Source organism: Heloderma suspectum, chromosome 2 (genome assembly GCF_057233095.1).
Source record: "Heloderma suspectum isolate Gila_16-S chromosome 2, 16-S_ref, whole genome shotgun sequence".
NCBI lineage: Eukaryota > Metazoa > Chordata > Lepidosauria > Squamata > Helodermatidae > Heloderma > Heloderma suspectum.
In genome coordinates this window covers 256,328,154-256,354,122 of record NC_139459.1, presented here as the reverse complement: position 1 = coordinate 256,354,122, position 25,969 = coordinate 256,328,154, and the positions used below count along the sequence as shown (strand labels likewise).

At 42.4% G+C, this 25,969-nt stretch overlaps 1 protein-coding gene across 10 annotated transcripts in view; it reads right to left on the bottom strand.

The window, feature by feature from the left end:
* The window catches only part of ACSL6 (acyl-CoA synthetase long chain family member 6), a 117,215-nt gene that overhangs the window by 88,301 nt on the left and 2,945 nt on the right, over positions 1–25,969 (bottom strand). For 2 of the 10 annotated variants that reach the window (XM_084838875.1, XM_084838874.1), the window contains exon 2: positions 10,238–10,457. The exons of 6 other annotated variants lie outside the window; for them this stretch is intronic. In XM_084838875.1, the coding sequence (XP_084695001.1) occupies positions 10,238–10,313 (76 nt within the window). In that variant the 5' untranslated portion in view covers positions 10,314–10,457. 2 more of the 10 variants (XM_084838879.1, XM_084838877.1) reach the window with 2 other exon arrangements.

The following is a 25,969-nucleotide window of genomic DNA, read 5'->3' as shown; positions in this document are numbered from 1 at the left end:
GTGTAATGCCAGCAGCCCAGGCTGTGTTTGTCTTTTGCACATAGTCATGCAATGTGTGAAGGGTGGGGCTAAGGAGGGAGGAGAAAAAGACCCATTGCTGGTGGCAGTGGTAGCTGGAAGCAAGCAGAATTGTGAAACAGAGAAGAATAAGATGATGACCATGAAAAAGGAATCTAGAGCTTGAACATCTAGAATATTAAAACTCCAGGACAACAGAACAGTTGGAGGACAGACAGGAGCCTCATTTGCTGCAAGAGCTTAGCATTCAAAGCAAGGCACAGTCCTGCTGTAAATACTTTGGCTATAGATATATCGACAACGCAACCTTATCCATGTCTACTCAGAAGGAAGTCGCACTGAGTTCAATGGGGCTGAGTTCCAGATATCTAGGTATAAGAATGCAGCCTTCCATTTTCAAAAGCTAGAATTAAGAGGCAGAGCTTGTTGGTTTATTTGTGTGCCGTTGTTTTTCTGGGTGCTTCCATTCAAATTAATTGCTTACATTACACTGCAGTCCTGGGTGCAATTGCTTTTCCGCTTCTATCTGCCTCCAGTGCAAGTTAGAGAGACATCTTTATTACATGAGGACACAGATGGGAAGAGAAACCAGAACATCTGTTTGAGGAGATAAATATTCTTAGGGTTGTTTGCTGAAAACCTTGCATTTCTTCTGTGCTACGATTCTGGCATGCACACCATGCAGGCCACTCATTGGGAGTATCAATTGTAGCTCAAGTGTATTAATTAGCATTGTGGAACTGGAACTATTCAACTATCCTGGGGCACACTACATATATGACGCTTCTACCACAATCTTTAGGCTGCAAGCCTAAATATACAGTTGGAAGTAAACCCCAAATGGATCCCCCCCCCCACACACACTGAATTCAATAGGACTTCTAAATAAACAAATTTAGGGTTAGGTTGTTTGGGCAGAAGAGGAGCGATCCACTGCATTTTTAAAGAAAAATTGTAAATTTTAGGGCTAACTATGTTCTTTTATCTTGTTCATCTCCGTCACTGAGTCAAGGCTGCCTTAAATATAGGTATCCCAGATCATCGAGTGCTCAATGCAGCAGGACATTAAAATTACAACAAGCCAAGTCATCACCGAAAGAGCAAAAGCTTTCAATTTGATAAAGTGTCCATTGTTTCCAAAGATGAACATGTTGCCCTTTGCGCTCATCTATTCACACACAGCAGGCCACCTGGGGAGTTCCTGCTTCAAGAAATTCAACCCTTCAATAGTAGCAGGTGTCCCAGTATTGTTGGTTTAAAGACTATTAAGTCCATATGAAATAAAGCACAGCCACACATGCACACAAAAGAATGTCTGAGACGGGGCGTGAGGGAATTTAATTGTTCAGTATGAGAGTTGCTGGATTTTAAGTTGCCTGACCTATGCCTCAGTATACACGTAGGGGCTGCTGTTAGATATTCAGTGGCAAAAGAAAAGCACTCTGCATATACTCAAAGGAGCTCCATGTTGCATGTTTCAGGTCTGAGCCCTAGCACTCAGAAAACAAGTTCTGGATTAAGTTTGTTGAATTCTGGCTCAAGTTAAGCTCTGTATTTAAGTGTTGAAACAGAACATTTATATAGGGGTTTTCTATTAAAAATTCCTGCTGACAACATTTTTACATGATCTTTGGTTACTTTTGTAGCTTAGTTCCAACCCAACCCCCAGCTGATTTACTTTCCCTAAACTTCAACATCATGCCTAGAAAATGGTTAAATTCATGCCCTACCTTTGCAGAGTGGTTTAGGAACCCTGCAGCATCTGAGACTGCATTGTCAGCCAGGTGCTAAAATGTTCTTCCTACTTGCCAAATACCTACAGCCACTTCAAACAGCCTTGGGAACATTCTGCACAGGAACACAAATGACCATATCTCAGTAATGAAGGAACCAGGCCAGCAGATAAATTCTTTCTAATCCCCACCAAGTGCAAATCTAAGATAAATGGCTGCAATTGGCTTACATTTATGGGGTGAATTAGGTTTTTAAGGGGTTGTTTTTAGGGAATTTTTGCCCTGGTCCAATCAGAAGCTATGTCCCAGGAATATGGACAGAAATCTGCAAAAGAAACTGCTTACAGCAGACAATCACAATGCCTGCCTCTTCTGTATTTTCTTCCCAGTAGGGAGGACCCACAAACAGGGCTTGAATGCAAACAGGTCTTCACTTTATTTCTAAAATCTTATTTACAATGTTCCCCCCCCCTTCCTTCCTTCCTTCCTTCCTTCCTTCTCCCTCTCTCTCTTCTCCTACGGGCCCCCTTTGTCTACTGGGTGCCTCTAGGGACAAACCTCTGCACCACTCAAAAGTAGGAAATACTAAAGATGGAGAAGCTCTATACAGTCAGTAAAAACAAGACCTAGAGCTGACTGTGGCTCAGATCATGAGCTTCTTCTTGCAAAATTTCAGCTTAAATTGAAGAACGTAGGGAAAACCACTAAATCATTCAGGTATGACCTAAAACATATCCCTTATGAATATACAGTGGAGGTGAGGAATAGATTTAAGGGATTAGACCTGATAGACAGAGTGCCCGAGGAACTATGGACGGAGGTCCGTCACATTGTTCAGGAGGCAGCAACTCAATCCATCCCAAAGAAAAAGAAATGCAAGAAAGCAAAGTGGCTGTCTGAGGAGGCTTTACAAGTAGCTGAGGAAAGAAGGGAAGCAAAAAGCAAGGGAGAAAGGGGAAGATATACCCAAATGAATGCAGATTTCCAGAGAATAGCAAAGAGAGACAAGAAGGCCTTCTTAAATGAACAATGCAAAGAAATCGAGGAAAACAATAGAATGGGAAAGACTAGAGATCTCTTCAAGAAAATCGGAGATCTCAAGGGAACGTTTTGTGCAAAGACGGGCATGATAACGGACAAAGAAGGCAGGGACCTAACAGAAGCAGATGAGATTAAGAAGAGGTGGAAAGAATACACAGAAGAACTATAGAGGAAAGATCTTAATGTCCCTGACAGCCATGATAGTGCAGGCACTGAACTTGAGCCAGACATCCTAGGGAGTGAAGTCAAATGGGCCTTAGGAAGCATTAGTAACAACAAAGCCCGCGGAGATGACAGTATTCCAGCTGAGCTATTTAAAATCCTAAAAGATGATGCTGTTAAAGTGCTGCACTCAATATGCCAACAAATTTGGAACACTCAACAGTGGCCACAAGATTGGAAAAGGTCAGTTTATATTCCAGTTCCAAAGAAGGGCAATGCCAAAGAGTGTTCAAACTACTGTACAATTGTGCTCATTTCACATGCCAGCAAGGTTATGCTCAAAATCCTACAAGCTAGGCTTCAGCGGTATGTGAACCGAGAACTACAAGCTAGGCTTCAGCAGTATGTGAACCGAGAACTAGAGGTTGAGATGGCTAGATAGTATCACCGATGCAATGAATATGAATTTGAGCACAGTCTGGGAGACAGCAGAGGACAGGAAGGCCTGGCGTGCTATGGTCCATGGGGTCATGAAGAGCCGGACACGACTTAATGACTCATCAACAACAACATAAAGATACAACAACCACCTCCATTTCCAAACAACAGGAAAGTACTTAGGCCAATGTGCGATTAAAGGTAAAGGTAAAGGTGTCCCCAACCAGTCGTGTCCAACTCTAGCGTGCGGTGCTCATCCCCGTTTCTAAGCCGAAGAGCCAGCGCTGTCCGAAGACGCTTCCGTGGTCATGTGGCCGGCATGACTGAACACCGAGGTGCACAGAACGCTGTTACCTTTCCCGCCAAGGCGGTACCTATTTATCTACTTGCAATTTCTTGCTTTCGAACTGCTAGGTTGGCAGAAGCTGGGACTGAAGACGGGAGCTCACTCCGTCACGCAGCACTCGGGTCTCGAACTGCTGACCTGCCAACCTTCCAGTCTGCAGTTCAGCGTCTTAACCACTAAGCCACCGCGGCCCCAATGTGCGATTAGCAGATATTAAAGTGCCAGTGCTCGCTAAGTAAGAGTTGCTATATCTGAGATCCCATTTGCTTCCATTAGTTTATTCTATATGTTTATACCCCACCCTTCAACAAGTAGCATTTTAGTAGCTCGATGTGGAGACACTGCCATATAATTCGGGTTGGCTGCTAACTTTTTCATTGGCTATCACTTCTGTGCCTTTAACAACAGCTTCATCTGCACACATCGCTAGTAATAATCTTCATCCTAGGAGACTTTCTGCCTGTCGCACAACATCTGGAGGTACCAAAAACCTAAGGATAAGCAAGAGGGCAGGAAGTGGTAATCCTGCATCTTTTAAAGTGTCCATTCTGCTGGTAAAAGAATACAGGAAATTCCACATTACACAGAACTCTCCACCAGCTTCAATATAAAACCAGCTAGTATAGAAGCATAGAGTTTTTAAAGGTGCTAATAAAGATTTTCAGTTAAATCCCCGTGCAATAAAAAAAACATAGTTAAAACAAAGGCTTTTTAACGCTACCTGATGAATAGTAATTCATAAGATCATAATGCCCTTTAATAACGGGATTTTTCTGTTAGGAAGAGGGCCCCATTTAGTTGGTCTGGCTTCAAAGACTCCATCTTGTATAAGCATTTTTCATACTTCCTTACTCACTGGATGAGATAACTGGGTGAGATAATAGGAGTGCTACTTCCAGCCCCCAAAACCAAAACAAAAAACCACACAAATGCAAATAGAAGGTAATTACAGCAGGCAGAGAGCACACAGATGCACACTGAAAAGTAGCTAGTATGTGAGAAAAATGAAATACACTCATTAGAACATCAGTGGTAACCAGTGGAGCTGAAATGAATTATGGAGAAAAAATGGATGCTTTATATGTTTGGTAAACTTGAAATTTCAAATTTAGATCTAGGTACAGCTAACTGCTGTATAAAACATGGACTTTGGTCAGATCCACCAAGACAATTCAGTGAAACACTGAGATGCTTTGTTAGATTTTCTTATTAGCATATTTGGGAGTACACTGATATTGACATAAAGGAAGGATTCCTGAATTACAATTTTTTCATTATTACATTTATATCCTGCCATTCCTCCAAGGAGATTATGGCAGCATACATGGCCCTCTCCCCATTTATCCTCACAACAACCCTGTGAGGGGGATTAGGCTGAGAGGTAGTGACCAGCCCAAGATCATCCAGTGAGCTTCATGGCTGGGTGGGAATCGGAACCTGAGTCTCACTACTCCTAGACCAGCACTCTAACCCAGCCTTAACCAATAAAGTGCCCTCCTGCTGCTGCTGTGTTTTTTTTTTTCATGGGCAATCGGCAACCGCACATACCTGCCCTTATCAGGGCCCCCAAATGCCAACAAGGACAGAGATCATGCAGGGGAGAGAGATACTGCACCTGCAAAATTCCAGCTTCAGCACAACTATTCAAAGGTACAGGCCTGTCCTCCATTACATCAGGTCACCTTATCCCTGAGGCATGCTGAATATGGCCAGAAAGAGTACTTTAAGGTTCTGGCTGCAGAACCCTGAAATGACCAGGGGCACCACATGATTTACATGTAATGGTTACATATTACTAATGTAATTTGTAATTACAAGAGCTCGTAATTTTCATTTAGGGTTGCCAACTGATTCCCCCCAAAGCCTTGTCATTTAACAGCTATTTGATGTCCAGAAAAATGTCCAGCAATTGTGCTTTTCACAGCATAGAAATAAAGATTATCAGCTGCTGATATCTGTAGATCAGGCTATTGTTAAAGCGCAGATAGTTGCAACAATTGCCATTACGTTTGCCACTTTTTTTAATGGTCTTGCTCTTATGCCTATCATTGCAGCACACACATAGATGTTTGACAGGTGAAGTCTTTCCTGCAGTGGAGACAGGTGGAGGGAAAAGCTTCATTTGCTGAATGTCTGTGCAGACAGTTGCAGTCCAGGAGATTAGAAATGCCTCTGTTTGGGAGGAGAGGGTCCAATCTGCCTTTTAAAGATGGGATTGTGAGGCCAGTCCTGAAGAAAACCTCCCGGGATCCTGAGGATTGTAACACTTATCAGCCAGTCATGAATATGCCCTTCCTGGGCCAAGGTGCAGATGATCACAGTGCAGATCCAGACATTCCTGGATGAGATTAATCATCTGAATCCATTTCAGTCTAGTTTCTAACTTGGTTCTGTGTGAAAATTGACTTGATAGATGACTTATGCTGGGAGACAACAATGGCGTGCAACACCGTTAGTTCTCCTAGATCAGCCTTCCCTAACATGGTGCCCTCCAGATGTCATGGACTACAACTCCTATCATCCCTGATCATTGCCCATGCTGGCTGGAGTGCACCATGCTGCGGACAGCCAAAAACAACCATGTTGCTTTTTTATTGTTTTTTATTGTGTTTTAACATACTTGCTTATTGTTGTTTTCCCCAGTGACTGTAAGCTGCCTTGAGTGCCATTTTTGGTAGACAGATGAGGTATCAACCAAATAAATAAGTAAATAAGGCTTTCCTAAAACTGTTTTATAAAAAAGATGTTTTATTCCATCTATTACAGTATCCTTTTGGATAGCTCTCTGGGTTAGGAATTGGAGGCACAGTGTGTCAGTGGTTCTGTGTCTACGTGAAGAGCTGATTCCAGAAGATGGTGTTGGTGGCTCACAGCTCACCCGGTGACACTTATGTTATGGTGTCTCACAAGATTCTATCTTATTCTCTGTGCTTTGTTAAATCTACATGAAACCTCTGAGTGAGGTCATCCTGGAGTGAGGTGTCATCAGTATGCTGATGAATAATACACCCAGCTCTACTTCTCAGTTTACGTTTCAATCAGATGAGAAGAAGGAAGTGCTAAACCAGTGTCTCTGAGCAGTAATGGACAAGACAAAGATGCTATTGGTGGGTAGTTTTCCAAAGGCGGAGGCGTTCCTCCTGTTTTAGGCAGAGTTCACTCTCCCTAAAGGATCAGGTTCATAATTTGGAAGTACTTGTAGATCCACCTCTGGCACTGGAGTCCCAAGTAATCTCAGTGGCACAAAGCACATTTCACCATCTCAAGCTACTGCACAAACTGCAGCTCCTCTTGGGTAGAGCGACTGGGTTCTCACAATCACTGCTGCCCACTGTGGCTTATTTAAGCCATGGTGGGTTGCAGCACATGTCAGTAGCCATTTTGAATATTCAAACCACGATGGGCAGTTGCCATGGCTTATCGCGTTGTGCGAGCCTGGTGAGGGTATCTTATTGCGGGGGTTAAACAACCCTCGCATAACCAGTGGGGTGTTTTAGGCTTACGTGAGGGTTGTTTTGCCACGATCACGCGAACAAGCTCAGAGAGTCTGACTGTGGTTATTCATGCTTTGGTAACCTCAAGTCTGGACTGCTGCAATGCACTGTATAGGAAGACCCCTTTGAAGACATCTTGGAAACTGCAGTTCAGAAGACAGCTGCCAGGCTTCTGAGTTCAGGCAGTGGAATCACAAGCAGCCTGAGTTCAAACTGATGCATTCATTCCCTGTCTGTTTCTGACCTCAATTCCAAGTGCTGGCGCCTACCTTTAAGTTCCTTCACAGCCTAGGAACCAGATACTTGTTAGTCTTGCCTAGCATTAGTCCACTTGATCACTCAGGCCTTCTTGCGAAGCTCTTTTCCGAGGACTCTGACTTTCTAAGGCAAGGGGGGGGGGGCGACCAGAGAGAGGGCCTTTTCAGCTGTGTATCTATGGAAGGACTTCCTCAAGGCTAGCACTATCTTTTCAATACCAGGCTTAAGTTCACTGGCCCTCATCCAGCGCTAGGCTTTTAAAAAAACTTTTAGGGACACAATCCTATGGGGATAGTCGGCTACCTCCAAACTCAGAGGCAGCCAACTATCCAATGCAAGGTGGGCAGAGCACAGCGGGGATCTTCTGTGCGCCCTGGCCACCCTGCATTTGTGACTAGACAGCTGATTTTGGCTGTCTAACTGGGGGCTTTGCAGTGAGTGGGGGGAAGGCAAGATGATGCATAGGAAACATTGTAACGACGCTTCACGCTACAAAGTGGCAGGGGAGAGGGCGGGGAGCATGGTTTCCACAAACCAAAAACTCCTATGGCCATCTCGACACTGTCTAGCGGCCATAGGATTGCTCTCTAAGACACTATAAAATTTTAACTCTCATCTAGTATTGACTGATTACGCTGTATTACTGTTGTTTCTGTTTTTAGTGTTTTTAACTAAAAATGTTGTTTTTAGCTGTTTGTTAGCTACCCTGAAAGCATCACTACCGAAGTTATGGGATATACATTGAATAATACATTAAATTTAAAAGGAAAACCGGGAAAAGGTGGCAGCACTATCAGCTGTGGTGCTTGAATATATCAACCTTTTGCTAGAAAATAATACATTATGAAGGGGTAATATCAAGAGCGTAACAACCTCTTTCAAAAATTATGCCTTATAAGAGATTGTTGACTAAACGTGCATTGGAGTTTAGTGTTATTTGCTGTGGTTTTTATTCCATTATGTATTCCCTATGTAAAACACTTGAACTAGTACGCTGAGTTTCAATAGGCCCTGCTAATTGCTCTTGTAGTCCTGTTAAAAAGAATTCCTCGGCAAAGTAGTTGTAATTACTTGGTATAAATCTCGCTGAGCAATTCCTGTATTATACCTTTTGTAAAATTACATTACAAAAATAATCTGTTTACTAACAGTGTGATCATCATGATATATCTGAACAACTCAAACCTGGCTAGCAAGTCTCTGCAACTTCTGTACACACCACTTGCTGTATACTTGTGCTATCTGATACTGCCCCCCCACCCCCAACAACTGAAAGCCTTTAGAATAGAACAGTATACTAGTGAGTGCATTTTCTCCATGTTGCTTGCATTCTAATAGGTACAGTAATTTTCAAGACTCTGTTGTACCTCACTGCATTCAAGTCTCACTGAGTTGTACCTGACAGGAGAAATCTTGTCCTACATCAGTGCCCAACCTACAGCCAGTTTTCGCCTCATATAGCCCCAGAAGGCATGGCACTGCCCTAGGATACAAGGGTAGCATTCAATCTTATTAGATTTATTGCCTGGGCAACAGTTCCAATGGCTCTGTTTACATCGTACCTCTAAGGAATGGTTGCTGCTGGTCTGTGGTTGACTCATATGGTGCATTAGTAATGTGTAAAAGCACTGATGATGTACGTTACCTGGGTCAATGGTATGGTTCCCATAACAGCATAAACAGCCCTGACAGCGGTGTAGCCCAAGACTGGGATATAACTTCATGATCTGGACAAGTCATATGACCTGCACTTTCACATATTACCAAGGCAACATGGTAACCAAGCACAGGTAGCTGCACCAGAGAGATAATACCAGGCCCAAGGTAGAATTACAATTTCATTAAAAAAACACACCATGCCTATGTCATCTGTATGGCTTGTAGGATTGTTGAGGATAATGTAGCAATATATTATAGACAATGAACATCAGTGCTTATAGCTTGTGGTGCACAAGGGGGCTGAAACCATATACTTTCCCTAGAGAAGCCGCCCTCAGCTTTGTGTGCTCCAGATGTGGACTACAACTCCCATCATCCCCAACCAACTTGGCAGCTGGCTGAGCTGGTTGGGGATAACAGGAGTTGTAGGCCAACACATCTGGAAGGCACCAGGTTGGGAAAGGCTGCTCTAGAACTAGGCTGTTAAAATTCCCTGCCTGTGATTTCTTTCTTTTGCTTTCAGTTTCTAATCCTCTTTTCTATGGCTAGGGCTGAACTAAAAGGGTGAGTGATATTTATGAACAATTTCCAGGGACTGCTTGAAAAGGCACTAAAGTCTTTGCTTCTGCAGAAAGCACTGACTTTGAACAGGCTTCAGTTGCCCTGACGTTCTTGAATGACTTACAGTACGATCGTATACATGTTTACTCAGAAGTAAGTCCCACTCAGTTCAATGGAACTTACTCTGGAGTTGGCTGGACAATCATACTCAAAGTGGGCTCGTCAATGGTTCTTCATCAAACTGGAGAGAAGTATTGAGTGGCATGCCTCAGGGTTCAGTCCTGGGCCCTGTATTCTTCAAAGTTTTATTAATGATTTGGAGGAAGAGTTGGGGGAAAATGCTTATCAAATCTGCATATGACACAAAATTGGGTGGGACAGCTAATAACTTAGAAGACAGAAATGAAATTCAAAATGATCTTGATAGGTTAGAATACTGGACAGAAAACAACAGAATAAAATTTAACAGAGTTAAAGTTCTTTAGTTAGGAAAGAGAAATCAAATGCACAGGTAGAAGATGGGGTACCTGGCTTAACAATTTGTTGTTGTTGTTCAGTCGTTAAGTCATGCCCGACTCTTCGTGACCCCATGGACCATAGCATGCCAGGCCTTCCTGTCCTCCGCTCTCTCCCGGAGCGTGCTCAAGTTCATATTCCTTGCATTGGGGCTTAACAATAGTACGTGTGAAAAGGATCTTAGTGTTGTAGTCAATCACAAGCTGAATATGATTCAACAGTGTGATGTGGCTGCAAAAGACACAAATGCAATTTTAGGCTGCATCAACAGAAGTATAATTTCTAAATCACGGGAAATAACAGTTCCACTCTACTCTGGTCAGACCTCATCTTGAATACTGTGTCCAGTCTGGACACAATACTTCAAGAGGGATTCAGATAAATCGGAACAAGTTCAGAGAAGAGCAACAAAGATGATCAGAAGACTAGAAATTAAGTCCTAGGGGGAAAGATTGAAGGAACTGGGTTTGTTTAGCCTTGAGAAGAGAACCTTGGGAGGGGATATGATAGCACATTTCAAGTACCTAAAGGTCTGTCACACAGAAGAGGGCCGCAACCTGTTCTCTGTCATCCAAGACTGTAAGACATGAAACAACAGGCTTAAGTTACAGGAAGGCAGATCTCAGTTGAAAATCAGGAAAAACTTCCTAATGGTCAGAGCAGTCAGACAACGGAATCAACTGCCTAGGAAGTTTGTAGGCTCTCTGTTGCTGGAGGTATTCAAGCAAAGACTGGACAGCCATCTCTCAGGGAGCTTTAGTGGATTCCTGCACTGAGCAGGGGGTTGGACTCGATGGCCTAAATGGCCCCTTTCAAGTCTGCTCCCAGGTAAGTGGGTATAGGATTGCTAACTCAGATCACCTATTTGACTAGTCCAGTAGTATCAGCTGTATTTGCCCTCAGGATGTTAGTGTGTAGACATAATTGTTCGGCTACAACATGGTGTCATGTCATAAGATGTTCATTGTGCAATGCTATTCCTGACTGGTTGAGATCACTCAGTGAAGGAAAAAAGATGCAATCCTATGAATGAAACATGGGGGGAAAGTGGAGTTGCTGCAGCAGCAGTTATCATGGGAACAATAGCAGGAAACAGGCATGACAAAAGGTGAACATTCTCAGCAATAATATTTTTTTCCGTGAAATATTTCAGGACCCCAAGAACACAACATTGACCCTCTGGATAACATAAATCTCCTGGAATGAGATAACAAATAAGTCGCCTCATAATTTCTATGAACACTGTATGTTGGGGGCAGATGTGGGGGGCAGGAGGCCCAATTTCAAGGGTCTTCAACACAACTTGATTCTGTTATCTGCTGAACAGCAAAATAATGGTGCAGGACCAGATTAATGGACTTCAGCCTGTGATTTTACAAGCCGCTGTAGGATGCTGAGCTAGTGCAGCAACATGAGTCAGTATTATAAGGCTGATCAGCAGCCACCTTTGTCTGATTAGATATAGAATCATAGAATTGTAGGGCTGGAAGGGGCCTACAAGGCCATCGAGTCCAACCCCCTGCTCAATGCAGGAATCCAAGTCAAAGCATCCCTGACAGGTGGCTGTCCAGCTTTGTCTTGAATGCCTCCAGTGTGGGAGAGCCCACCACCTCCCCAGGTAATATACAACCCCCCCACACAAAAAATCCCACCCCAGTATAGTACAAAAAGAGGTGGCGGAGAAGCATGATAAAGACACAGCAGGAGTAGAGAAAATTCACACAAGAGACTAAGCACCTTTGAGCAACCACAGAGCCAGTGTATACTATGTATCTGGTGTTGTAGTAACAAGCCATTGCATTCATATTACAGCTGACAAGCCACATAACAGGATGGAGTAGTCTACAGCTGAACTGAATATCACAAATACTCAAAATTCAGAAACATATCCAATTTTGCCATTCAAATTTTTGAACAAGAGAAAAAGGTCAGGAAGTATTGCCCTTGGTCTGAATTAGCTTTGTGTACCTCCAGTGATCTCATTGCATAGCCAAAGCTGATTGGTTAAATGCCAATGTCATTGTTACCTGAAAGAAGGCTGGCGAGATTACAACAAAAACCACTGCTGAAGCAATAGCCTATCAGGGCTGTGAATACTAACAGGAGTGGGAAAGGAAAGCTTTGGAGGGTTTCTGAGGAAACTTTTTGGCCCTCCTCAAAGTCCCTGTTTGTGCCTAAAATGTTCACAGAATAACATTGGTTCGTCCCCAAATCAGATGTATATGAACGCTGAACATGGAGGTTCTATTTAGCTGTCTATGGTTATAGCAACTTATAGCCCTAAGTATGAATTTGCATAAAACCAGCTAGTGGTCATCACTATTATCTTAGTGAATTCTATACATTAATTTACACTGTGTGAAAAAGCATCTCCTTTGATTATCTTGAACTGTCAATCAATGGCACTTTACAAATTAATGCTAATATGGTGCCAAATTTATATTCTACAGAATTTTAGTTTGTCTGAATGGATTGCCAATTAACTGGCCTTTAGATTAGACAGAAGTGAAATGTCTTCTTTTTTCCTGGCTGCTGAATGCTGCTCTTTCCTTCGTTTTTTCTTTCATTTTTTTCTTTCGGTTTTTTCTTTCTTTCTCAAAACAATGTCTTCAGATATATGATTACTTTTCTTGGTACCTCAGAACTCCACTCTGTGACAAAGCAGGTAATAAGTATGGGAAGTATTAAAGCTCAACTATGTTACCAGACAGCTCATTCTTCAACCTTAGTGGCTGAGAACTTTGCCTTCTCAGACGTGTTTGAGCAAATAGGGTGAACAGAGAATATGCAAATAACTTCCCTGAATGAAACACAAGCCTGAATCGGTGTTGGCAGATCAGAGTATCACACCACCCTCAGCAGCCTGTGAACTGAAAGGATCTTTTTAAACATTATTATTATTATTCAGATAGTTGGCTGAAAAACCCTGCCAGAATAAAGCCGCTGTCAATGGACAACAAAAAATCCTTTCAGAACAAAATAAAATTAGGACTTAAGCATTACACTCAAGTGCAGCAAAGAGGTTATTTTCGTTCAGTCAGTCAGGAGGTTCATGGTTTTCAGCTGTGTGTGTTTTAACTTCAAGGTTGTTCCAAGATCTTCTTTAGCCCTTTTCCCTCCTAGCAAGCAAACGAGGAAGGCCAATTTTGAAACTCTACATTTTAATACCTACAGAAATGCAACAAATCGTTTATGTCTCCCACCCCACAATCTACAATTAAAAAACCTAGCTTACATAAAATTCCCCAGAAGAATTTTGGAAAGATAAAACACACAGTATACACAAAGATCTCTCTTTTACTAGATTACTGCAAATCTGGTAAACTAGATTGGTAAACAAATATTTATAATATTTGTAAATACTGTTTTTTAAAATTAAATATATTAAAATATTTTAAATAAAAGTCTTGTAAGTTTTTGAAGTCCAGTTTTGTGTTTCAGTCTAAGAAATGTGCTATGCATCCACTGAGGGGATATCATGGAGGACCCATGGCATCCTGGTGGAGGAACAGCAAGCCCAGCCTCAGAGACAGAGGTGGGTACACTGAAATATATTGAATCCACTAACCCTTGGGTAGGATCCAATTGTGCCCCAGCACTAGTGCTAATGTTGTTGCGCTAGCGTAAATCAATGCTTGCGCAAAATAATTAGCACCTGCTAAGACAATGAGAGAAAGCAGTGATTTGCCACTGAAATTTGGCTAGTGATCGTTATTGTCCTAACAAACACTAGTTACATTGTGCAACCATTTGTTTACGATGGCGCAACGTCGTTAGCGCTAATGCTGGAGCACAGAACTGTAGCTCCGTGGCAGAGCGCATGCTTGGCATGCAGAAGGTCCCAGGTTCAATCGCTGACATCTCCAGGTAGGGCTGGGAAAGAATCCTGCCTGAAACCCTGGAGAGCTACTGCCAGTCACTATTGACAATACTGGGCTAGATGGCCAACGGTCTGACTTTGTATAATGTAATATCCATAGTTTTCTATGGTGCTATGGATACTATGCTTTGTTAAGAACCGCTACTCCAGAAATAGCCAGGAAGAACTTAGTTCACCCTTAGCCTTCCTTTCTTGGATTTGTCGTCAAATATGAGCAAAGTGGGGCAGGCCTGTCCAGCTATGTCGTGTTAGAAGCAATTTCATTCTAATCCATCACCAAATATAAACAACAAATATTGCCATAAGTCTCTGATGACAACTGTAATGGTTTTGAGATGTTACATGGAATTAATCCCAATCCCAATGCATCTCGGTCCACTGCATTACTGAAGGATACCTTAGTAGGGCTTCACAATGCTGTACCCGATGGAATTCTTACATAATTCAGGCCAAAGTCCCAGTCTAACTCTTTATTATGATTATTCATAAAAAATTTCCAGTGCATCCATATATACAGTATGGAATTTCCCAGGCAAGATGCTTGAGACTAAAATTCTTTCATAGCTAGGATGGTGCTCTTGGTAAATTAATAATTATATCATTTTAGAGCTGGCTTAGATAATGCCCTTTCCCATCCCTGGGATTGCCTTCCCCACCCCATGCTAAGAAAACATCTCCCAGCCTCCCTGAACATATCCTTGAGGCTGGAATCCTATACACACTTACCTGTGAATAAGTCCCATTGAACGCAATGGGGCTTACTTCTGAGATGTAGAGGATTACACTGTTGGTAGGAGTCTGCATGTGACTCCTATTACATGAGTTTGCCTGCACTGCTGGCAGCCACCAGTGATGTGGAACAGGGGAGAAAGAACACCATTACATGATGGGCTTGATTCATGTGGAGCTCTGAAGGATGGAGGCCAGTTAATGACACAGACATGGAAAATACAAGCTCTTATACAAGGACTATTTCTGTGACTATTTCTGAAGGAACACAGTGCATGAAGCGCTGCCAAGTAGAACTTATTGGTCTACAACAGGGGTCCCCAACTATTTTGGAGTCATGGGTGCATTTGGGAATTTGAAAAACAGCTGCGGGAACCACTACAAAATACCTAATCAGTGGATCGCTGCTTTGATGTCTACCTGTTGCTTCCACGGATCTTAGGCTGCGTCTTATTCAGCAAAAACTTTTGTTTCATGTCTACTGGACACCACAATGTCTCTTTAATAAGGGATTGTCTAATTCAGCTAATTGTGGGTGGTACAATGCAGATAATGCTTCTTTTAAACATATTCTTTTGGAATATCCAGCAGTTGCTTCTTTTTTGGGGGGGGGAGGTTATTACCTTGTATGTACAGATACATTTTGTACTGGAACAGTCTTTATTATTCATTGATGTACATGCTCTTTTAAATTATTTACCTGCTTCAAGAAAATTAATGAATAGTCAACATAAATGAATTCTCTGCATTCTTTGGACAGCTAGAAGACTGATATTACAACACTGAAAGGATAAACTCTCACCTCCTATAACTGAATGAAGACCGTACAAAGCTTTCAGTATTTGAATGGGTGGCATATAGGTGCCACCTTCAAATGGATACTTATTTGGATGTTTGGTCCATTTGTGTTGAAGTGTAGGTTCAATTGCTAGACAGATGTATGGATTTCATACAAAGCCATGTATCTATATTAAAAACAAAAAAAATTAAAACAAAATAATTCAGGTGCCCATGGGCACCCTGTTAGGATCCCTTCTGCGGGTGCCACTGGAGGTGCCCATAGGCACGGTGGGGACCTGTGGTCTATAAAGTATTGATTTTTATTTATTTTTAAAGAGGAGCAGTTCTTGACTTTCAGTAATGGGAAAAAAATCATGGAAGGTACTCATGGAGGTTGCACATCCATGTGGGAGACAGAAGGGGACCTTTAAATGCTTAGGCAGAAATCCAGTGTGGTTAAAATATTTGATCATCTGAACACAGCCCTTTAACATGCATCTTTGCTCTCAAGTCTAAACAGACTGCTCTGTGGTAAGGGTGCGACCTCGCCTCTCATCAAACAGGACAAGACCACCCAATGGCTGGACCCTCACCCGAATGAAGTATATTTCCCCCTGAACACAAGAGAAATGTGGGGGGGGGGGGCAGAGAACTAATTTACACACTTTCTCACTGTCTTCAGATCATCAGCATTAGTGCAAGGGGCAAATTTAATCCCGAGTGTTTAAAAATACATCTCTAACACATTCAACAGCTAAAGCCCTGTAGCAGCAGGCATATCTGCAGATTAGCAGTCCAGTTTATATGAATAGAAGGGCACTAGGTCTGGCATATTGGAGAACTTGGAGGAAGGCTGCTTTCATACGGAAGAATTGGAGGGAAGAAAGCTGCCATGTGTTAAGAGAAGTGTGAGCCACTGACCCCAAGGGACCCTCCCATCCCTTACAGCATCCATCCCCAACCCAGTGTCCTCTAGATGCATCAGGCTACAACTCCCATCATCCACAGTCTAACACATCTGAAGGGAACCAGGTTGGGGAATGCTGCCTTACAGTGACAATAATGCAAGAGCCTTTATATTCCTTCTTAGGTTTTGGCACAATTAACATAAATCCAACAGTGCTGTTGAAATAGGAGTAGCTGTAGATTGCAGGGCATGAGTGAGTGGACAGCTCTTTCAATGGCATCCTCCCAGTAGCAACAGCTATATTGTTAGATCTCTGAAGGTGTTCATGGAGATATCCCCATCATGGAAGAGAGGTCTGCCAGGCACTTAAAGTAATCAGCTTAAAACTACTGCTGTAGAAATAGCTTAATGGGTCTATCCGTCTGGCTTACTATTTGGTTATATGCAAGTGAGTGTGTTATGTGTGTGTTTATTCTGAAAGAGGCAGAGAACATTTACATGTATCTCCTATACTCAGTTTTAAGGCTGTGACTAAGGCTTTCTTCACATGGAGCTTTTATCCTGCAATTGAGATTGCTCCTTCATGGCATCATGTAAAGAGTTTGCGGGCTCTTTACATGATGCCATGATCATTCATGGCATCTCCTGCACTGAATGCCCTTTGTTCAGTTTTTAAATAGATTGCAGATAATGAGCTATCAAATTACCTCCCCTCCTTGTGTTCTGCTTGAGTTCCCTCCATGAAAAGAGGAAAAGCAGTAAGAAGAGGAGCGAGATCAATGAAAGATAATGAAAGACTCAGATACGGGGAGAAGGAGAGGGAAGAGGGTGAGGGAAAAGGAAGCACGTGAAAAAGGGAGTTGTAGTAATCCTGCATTTAAAATGGAAGCAGAAAGCCCCATTTTAAATGCAGGATTTTAGGCTGGTGTAGATCAGGGGTGGGCAATTTGTGGCCCTTCCAATGTTTTGGCTTACAACTCCCATTAGCAATAGCTACCAAAGCCAATGGTGAGGGATGTGAAAGCTGCAGCCCTCTTGCTGTTTCCTGCAGATGTTCTGGCCTACAAGTTGCCCATCCCTGCCCTAAATCCATAAATCCCTCAAACATCTTAATATTAATGTGCAAAAGGGTTCTGCTTAAGCACCTGCTTAGGTTTTCCTCCATCCATGCATCAGACTCTAGTCTCTGCTGGTTACAACTCCTGCATCAAGTTTTCACTTTGCAGAGGTCTGTCTCCTGCAAATGGAACCCTTATCCTATGGATTTAGCTTTACAGCTCTAGTGGAGACGCAGCATAAGCAGGAGCACTCCCAGAGACAGCATGATACTTGGAACTAGGCTATGAACTAAGGGAGCGTGAACAGAAGAAACCTAAGACAATCAGGAATGTGAGACTTAAGCAAACCTCGAGTATGCAAGCTCTCGGGATGTAAAAATGGAGAATTTAAAAATCCAAAGTGCCACTGTAGCCTTTTCCAACTCAAATGAATGTAAACCAACTAAAATAGTAAAATCTGAATGCATTCAAAAAGCAGACACTTCGGCTTCCATGTGGCTTTAAATGACATTGTTTTTCAATTTCAATTAAATTCCTTCACCTTCATGTAGTCACTCAGCAATTTGCATAGGGAGCAATTTGCGTGGGGGGTGGGGAGCTTGCTTCCAGGAGTTCAGCATGTTTTGAGGGTGAAGGAATAATAAATACACTAAAACTGCTCCTACAGTAATGTTGCTGAATTCCTTGTCTTTGACATAAGTACAAATCAATGCTACTCTTTCCATGGATGTCCAGTTAATTCAGTTTTGCCATCTGTCTCTTAAGCTTTGTCTCCATTTTCATTACTCAAGCCTAGCTGTAGTAATGATAGAAGAGTTGGGGCGGGGGAGGACAAGCATGCAGATTAGCAAACATATTGACAGGAGTTCCCGGCACATGAAGCTTTTTAGTAAAGCCAAGCAAACAGGGAAGCAAATGTCTTGAGGCTGCAAGGTTAAAAAGAAAAGAAAGTGCAAATTAGCCCCCAGCACAAAGGTGTTTCTTTAACCAAGGTATTAAAACTGTGTTCTCTGGGGAACCTTGGGGTCACCTAGAAACTTGTCAGAAGGGATTCAATTAGAACATCAGTAAGGGCAGGCGAGCTTCTCTGAAAGACCACCACTACTAATCTTCTGCAATGTACACCTGCAGTGGAGAGCAGAACAGCAAATGGCATCCCCTCCTCCAAGTCAAGGTACACAGTAACCCCCTGAACACACACATTTTATTTCAGATCAGTAGGTAGACCAGACGTTATCCAAGCTATTGCCTCCTCTTCACGTAGGTCTAAAAACATGCCCCCCAACCCCCCAAAACTGAGGAGGGCCAGGGCCAGACTTAAATATGTGCCATAAGCAACAGAATATCCTATGGGTTTATGCAGGCCCCACCCTTTTTTGATGCATTTAACCATGAGGAATTATTTGAGCAGCCTGGTCCCATGGATGTTGCTGTTGTTTACGCAGAACTTATACCATAACTTCCTGCTTTTTGTGTGTGGCACATCTGTAGTCTGAACTCTGCACATGCTCAGAGGCATTGTCTATATTATTTCACTTTTGCAAGTTCTCTAGCCAAGTACAGAAAATGGATTCTAGGGCTGAGCACTCACAAGCCCTTTCTATTTTTCTCTTCATTGTGAGTTGAGACAAGCACATTTCTTTGTTTCCCCTAAACTAAAAAAAACAACACAACCCTCTTTATATATGTTGGTCTCCTAAATGCTATATAACAGTTTGTTTTACCATGATGGTTGGGATGAATTGTTACAAAAAAGCTGCCTTGCGTGCATTTTTTGACAGAAAGGCAGGGTATACAATAAATAAACTAATAAAATACATTTTACTTTCAAAAGGTGTTGAAATCAAATCGAGGATGATTGCAGAAAGAGACCCAAGCATACTTAGCCCTTTCCACATACAAACGGCAAAATGGTAGAAATAGAACTGTTCAAGGAATTAATTAAAAACAACAACATGCTTCCAGAGAAGAAAAGAGTGGGTAGGACTGAAGGTATGTATTTGTTCAATTCAACTACTCCCCAGGGCCAGCTCAAGACATTTTGCTGCCTGAGGCAAAGGACAAAATGCTCCATCCCCATTCCATGTACAGAATCTGACCAGATGGACAACTGAATCTTACTTTAGTAATGGCAATACAACAGTAATGGCAACCACAACTGAGGACAGCAGGCTAGCTTAGCAGGAACAGCTGCCTTGAGCACCTTCTTTGCTGGAAAGGCAGGATATAAATTAATTAAATCAACAATTAAAAACAGCAGGAGGGGGCTGCAGCCACCACCCCCGCCCCGCAATATCCACCTCCTATAGCAGCCAACTCACTATGCCTAATGCAGGGTGGCCCCTGCTTCTCCCCACATTTCTTCCATCTATCAGCAACAACACACCACACTTTCCTAGGTTGCCTCATGTCTCCCTCTTCCTTCACTCCAGTACAAGTACCCATCAGATGAACTTTATACAACAGCAAATAAATAAATAAATAAATAAATAAATAAATAATCTTCTAGCCTTCGGTGGACCTTTGTTGGTTGAGGGGGTAATTAAAAAAAAGGTGGGGAATGGAAAGATTGCCAGGAGGAGGAGGTGGAACTCAAGAGACCATTGATGAGTCAAATCTCCTCATCTCCAAATAATCTACTCTTTCCCTCCATCCAATTTTTTGCGCTGGTGTTCTAAAATGAAACAAAACAAGAAGTAAACACTGAGACAGAAGCCAAGGGATCTGCAGTCCTTTCAGTGCATTTTTTCTGTACTTCATGATTGTACTAATCACCTGAAAAATTCAAATGCATTTTAAAAGCGACATGGTGGTTGACCATTCTAATTCCACAACTAAAAAGGTAAAAGGTAAAGGTGTCCCCAACCAGTCGTGTCCGACTCTAGGGTGCAGTGCTCATCCCCGTTTCTAAGCCGAAGAGCCAGCGCTGTCCGAAGACACTTCCGTGGTCATGTGGCTGGCATGACTGAACACCGAGGTGCACGGAACGCTGTTACCTTTCCCGCCGAAGCGGTACCTATTTATCTACTTGCAATTTCTTGCTTTCGAACTGCTAGGTTGGCAGGAGCTGAAGACGGGAGCTCACTCCGTCACGCATCACTCGGGTTTCGAACTGCTGACCTGCCGACCTTCCAGTCTGCAGTTCAGCGTCTTAACCACTAAGCCACCGCGGCCCTTAATTCCACAACTAATTTGGTACAATTAAATAGTAAACTTTGCTCCTGCTTTAAATAAGTGGTTGCTTGTTCTCCTCTCTGCCTTGTAGCTTTGACAGTCTGTTTGAAGGTTGAGAAGCCCTCCAGCAAAAACCATTTTTGGTGTTCCAAAGCCTCCATGCTTTCTCTAACTAGCCAGAGAACCAACAGCAAGTGGGGGAAAACATTTTCCCCAGAGCTAGTGAGTTACTAGGGCTCAGAGAGGAAGGGAAGGAGAAGACATGGTGTGGCATGACTCTGCCCTCTGTCATTTCACACTTGAGGAAAGTGACTCACTTTGCCTAATCGTGACACTGGCCCAGCTTCAAAGAACATCCAGAGATGCAAGGTTTGGGAATTTAAGGTAATAGATGGAACCTCACAGGACTTTGTTCTTGTGGTGGGGTTGTAGTACTAATGACATTTGGAAATCATCTTGATGTTCTGAGGGAAATATTTCTTAAGCTTTGCAGTTAAAAACCAAGTAACAAGGCTAAATTCATGGTGTCCAGATAACATTCTTTTTAGAGGAATGTAGGTATTTGGAAGATGTAATCCAAACTGGATGTATGTGAATCTGACAGAGGATAAAGGTGCTATTCTGCCCATGACAAGGAGTGGTTGGAGTTACTATTATTGTATTTACATTATTTTACAATTATAATCAGTACTACTAATGTTGTTGTCTCGGTCTTCCTTGGAAACCTCAGAGCAGATCAGGAGTTGATAGTAGTAACAGGGAGGCAGTTATTTTTACAATCTTAAGACTCGTAGCAAAGGAATACGATCCTACCAAAAACATTCCTACAATGAATCCCTGTAATATGTACCATATTAGCAACCCGCTTAATTGGACTGGCCCTGTAAACCAGCATTCAGGGAAATGAGATGGGCAGTTTAGGTAAAGTCTACTAAAGCTGAGAGAAGAGAGGTCTGGACCACCAATTTACAGAAAGCAGTTCCCCCTAGTGGAAACAAACATTAATCAAGGTTCAGTGTTAAGCCATTCTCAGAAATATGGTAAATCCCTATTATTCATCCATTAGTGAAGAAGGGACCACTGTGGCCAACAATGCTAATCCCCCAGTGAACATTAATTCTCCATTCTATCCACATATCAGAATATCAAGTTTTGTCTGAGTAAAGCACTAAAAAGGTTGACTGCAAATTTAGAAATGATTGTAATCTTGAGGATTACAGTGCAAAGGTTCCCCTACAGTATCCAAACCCATATAATAAATACAAGCCACAAGGTCAGATGGAACTGCATTCTAAACCAGTGCTCTTCCCATAGAACTTTTCAAATCTGAGCCTAATAGTACAATTCTATGCATGTCTATTCAGGAGCAAGTCTCATTGAGTTGAGTAGGACTTACTCCCAGGGAAGTGGATATAGAATTGAAGTCTTAGTATTTTCTACAAACAATGTAAAATAATGTATCTGAGTTTTGGTGGGTAGGGTATATTTTAATTGGATATTTATCCTTATGTTTTTAGCATATTATTATCTTTAGGATGGATCAGGCTAGACAATTAAATAAGTAAGGACAAATAAGTAGGGATTAAATAAGTAAGGACAATGTGCTATAATAAGGATGTAGTAACTACAATCCTTATTATACAAATACATCTCATTCTAGATATAGAAATAGATGCTTCATTACATTAAGTAATAAGACTACTGTAAGAAGTTCCTCACATTATGGTAGCTTGAAACTATACATCAAACACACATACATAAACATGCACACACATTATATATAATGTGGTGCAGTAGGTAAATGACTGCGCTTCAAGAAAACAAACACAAGTAAATCCTTGCTCTGTTCTGTAGTTCATTGGATTTTACACAACATAAAGGACATTTCCATTAACAGCCCTTTTCTAGAACTATGGAAATCCTTTTCCTACAATAAGCCTTGAAGATATAAGAACATCTGAACTAATTATAGGAACCCATATCTTAAAGATGAACATCACAGTCTTACTCGTATCACTTCTTATGCTGTAAGAATGACTTTATGTTTAAGTTCACACACTTGATCCTGTAAACAGCACATTTCATGTCAAGGAGCATACAGTAATAAACAGATCTGACAGCCAAATGAAGACAATTATTGTAAACACAACTGGAAGTTTGATGGAAAATAGAATGTATATTTCAGTCTGGAATGGAAACTCCTATGCATCTTCATGCATTTTTAAAAGAATCAACAAACCACTAAGCCTGCCCTTTTGACACAGGAAAATTTCTGTCTAATTTATTCAAGTCTGGTTTGCAACCAGGTTTGGGGACTGAAACTGCCTTGGTTTCCCTGGTGGATGACGTACACTGGAAGATAGATGGAGATGGGGATTTGTGACCCTTTTGATTTTCCTGGACCTCTCAGCAGATTTCAGTACCATCACTCATGGTATTCTTTGAGGCTGTGTGCTTCGTCCAAGATGGAAACACACCTGAGCAACAGTCTGAATTTGTATTTCCAAACTGAAGGTTCCAACATTTCTCCCTTTCTTGCTCCCAGCAACCTTAGGGACAGCTCCAGGTCCAATCTTGTAACTATCACATGACCTGAACCTAATTTGAATGTCTGCAGATCCCTCCTCCGCCACTTCATCTTAGGACTCTGATCATGCAGATACTGGGCCTGTTTACACATCACGTTAATCCATGATGGCTTACAAACTATGCACAGTAGGTTATTTTCCAAATAAATACTTACTCAGGTAAGTAGTTATATGATTGTAACCTAGTTAAGACTCAACAGATATCCTTGGCCACGTTTTTAATTAGGGCACAATCCTATTCAGATAGGCAGCCGCCTCTGAACTCGGAGGTGACCACCTATCCAATGCAGGGCAGGAGAAGCACAGAGGGGATCGTTCCCTCCACGCTTCTCCGGCCCTGCATTTTTGGCTAGACAGGCGACTGCGGCTGTCTAGCCATGGGAGTGCAGAGCAGGGGAGGAGGCTGCTGTATGACATATTGGATGTGTTGGGCATTTCCGCCCTCCCTGCCCCGAAATGCCCCTTTTTGGCCACTCCGTACTCCTCTTGTGAGCACGGATGATGGGGCTGTTCCACGCTGCCTGTGAGGCAGCGCAGAAGTGAGGGGAGGTCAATTCCCGGAAAACCAGATATCCTGTGGCCTCTAGCCACTGTCTAGCAGCCAAAGGATTGCTCCACAAGTTATGACAGGAATATTACAAATCTCCAGTTTATTTTTTCCTTTCATTATAACAGCTATAAAGGAACACTGAAACTGTATCATCCTTTTCCCAAGGGCACTCAATTCTTCAGCTTTAGAACAAAATCTTCAATAGAACTAAAAGCTAAATGGTAAAAAAAAGAAAAAAGAAAAGGGGGAGCAAGAATATTTAATGTAAGTAGTTCCCTTAATGCTGCTGTATTTTCCCCTCTCTGGGGCCAGTTTCAGATATCATAAAAATCAGACCAAGTTATTAGCACTCTAGCTAAACTCCAGGGCTTAATTCAAGCCAGGGCCAATCCATGAAACAATCTCTTTTCCAGAGCTGTACTACATGAAATAATAAAGATGAGAGGAACTGTGATCATCTGTGCAGTGCTTTCCCTTCACCACTGAGGAATTTATAACCAGCTTCATCACATCTGTTGGCAGAACTATGCTTGATAAGAAACCCTGGGCTGTCCACCCATAACATAATGTTACTCCAGCTTCTGATGTCATTACACTAGGTGTTCTCTTGCCCATTCCAAATCATTAGCTACTCCTGGTGTTGGTTTGGAAAAACACAATGTAATGACATCAGGACACAGTGCAGTCAGTGGCGAAGTTGGGGAGAAGTTAAGGCGGAGCTGCCTCTTTGGGTGGCAGACCTATGTTATACACAACATTTAGGCCAATGGTCTTCTAGCTCAAGTAGCATGATGTTCAACAGGGGAAGCTCTACCATTAGGCAGAGTGAGGCACTCGCCTCAGGCGGCATATGCTGGGAGGCGGCAGCAAGTTGCTGGAGGAGAGAGCTGTGTGCTAAGCAGCTTGCCCTGCACCCAGTACGCTAGCCTGCTGCCTTCAGGTGCAGTGGAGGACACTGTCCTGTTGCCAGTGATATTCAACTACCAGTCTGGTTGGCTTTTGTACATGGAATGGGAATGGCGGTATTACCTTATTCTTTGCCTCAGTCAGCAAAATGTCTTGGGCCTACCCTGGTGCTCAGGCAGGCTTTTAGGCATCAGAGTTCTATAAATGAAAACATTGCTAAACACAAAGCTGCTTTGGACAGATTGTGACTAGCCTTTTTGGCATGTGTGCCACAACTCAAGCCCATAGTACTCAAGCCCTTCAGTAAGAGAAATGTAAGTTCAAGGAGAAGGCTTTTTCTGTGGTTGCGTTCCACTCTGGAATGCTCTCTGGAGGGTCAAATTTGCCCAGTGCCAATATTGTATTCTTTTAGGTGCCAGGTGAGAACATTTGTATTTGTCTGGCCATGTTACTGGGTTCTTTAAATCTGTGGTATGGTTTTTGCTGGTTGAAGAGGAGTTGTTTTCTCCTTCTGTTTGGGGCATTTATCCCTCCCTTTTTATCAGTGAAATTTTATTGTCTTGTATTGTTGTATCCTCTTATCTTTCTATACCACCCTGGAGCCCCCTTTTGTGGGTGACAGGTGGCATACTTAAAATATACTATAGTATATATGTCGTGCCCTGTGCCTCAACATGGTTTCGACCTCATCTAGGCCTGTACAGTTTGTGGCCAACTAAATTGAACGTGTACTGGGCTCTGTAAATACCTGGTTTTGTGGCCTTTTGAGGAATGGAAAAATGGGGGGTGGTTTGCCAAGCACTTGGCAGCCTATAGCACCCTTCTCCAATATGTTGCCCTCCGGATAGCATGGTCTGCAAGTCCCATAATTATGGTAGTTGCAGTCCAACACATCTGGAGGGCAACACATTGGGGAAGGTTGGCATAAGTATGAGGCTGGGATGTTTGGTGGGCTGGCAGTCATACATTATGCAAGCCTGTAAGCAGAACACTAGTGCTGGAAATGGAGGCAGAGGTTTTAACCTAGTATTATTCTATGGTGACAGGATCTTCTACTCTTGTATGGACTGCTTTTATTATTTATTAAAAATATTCTTTTTGTCCTGCCTTCCCATTTTAAAACAAATGGCTCAAGGTGGCTTATAATCTCTTAAAAATAAAACACATCTAA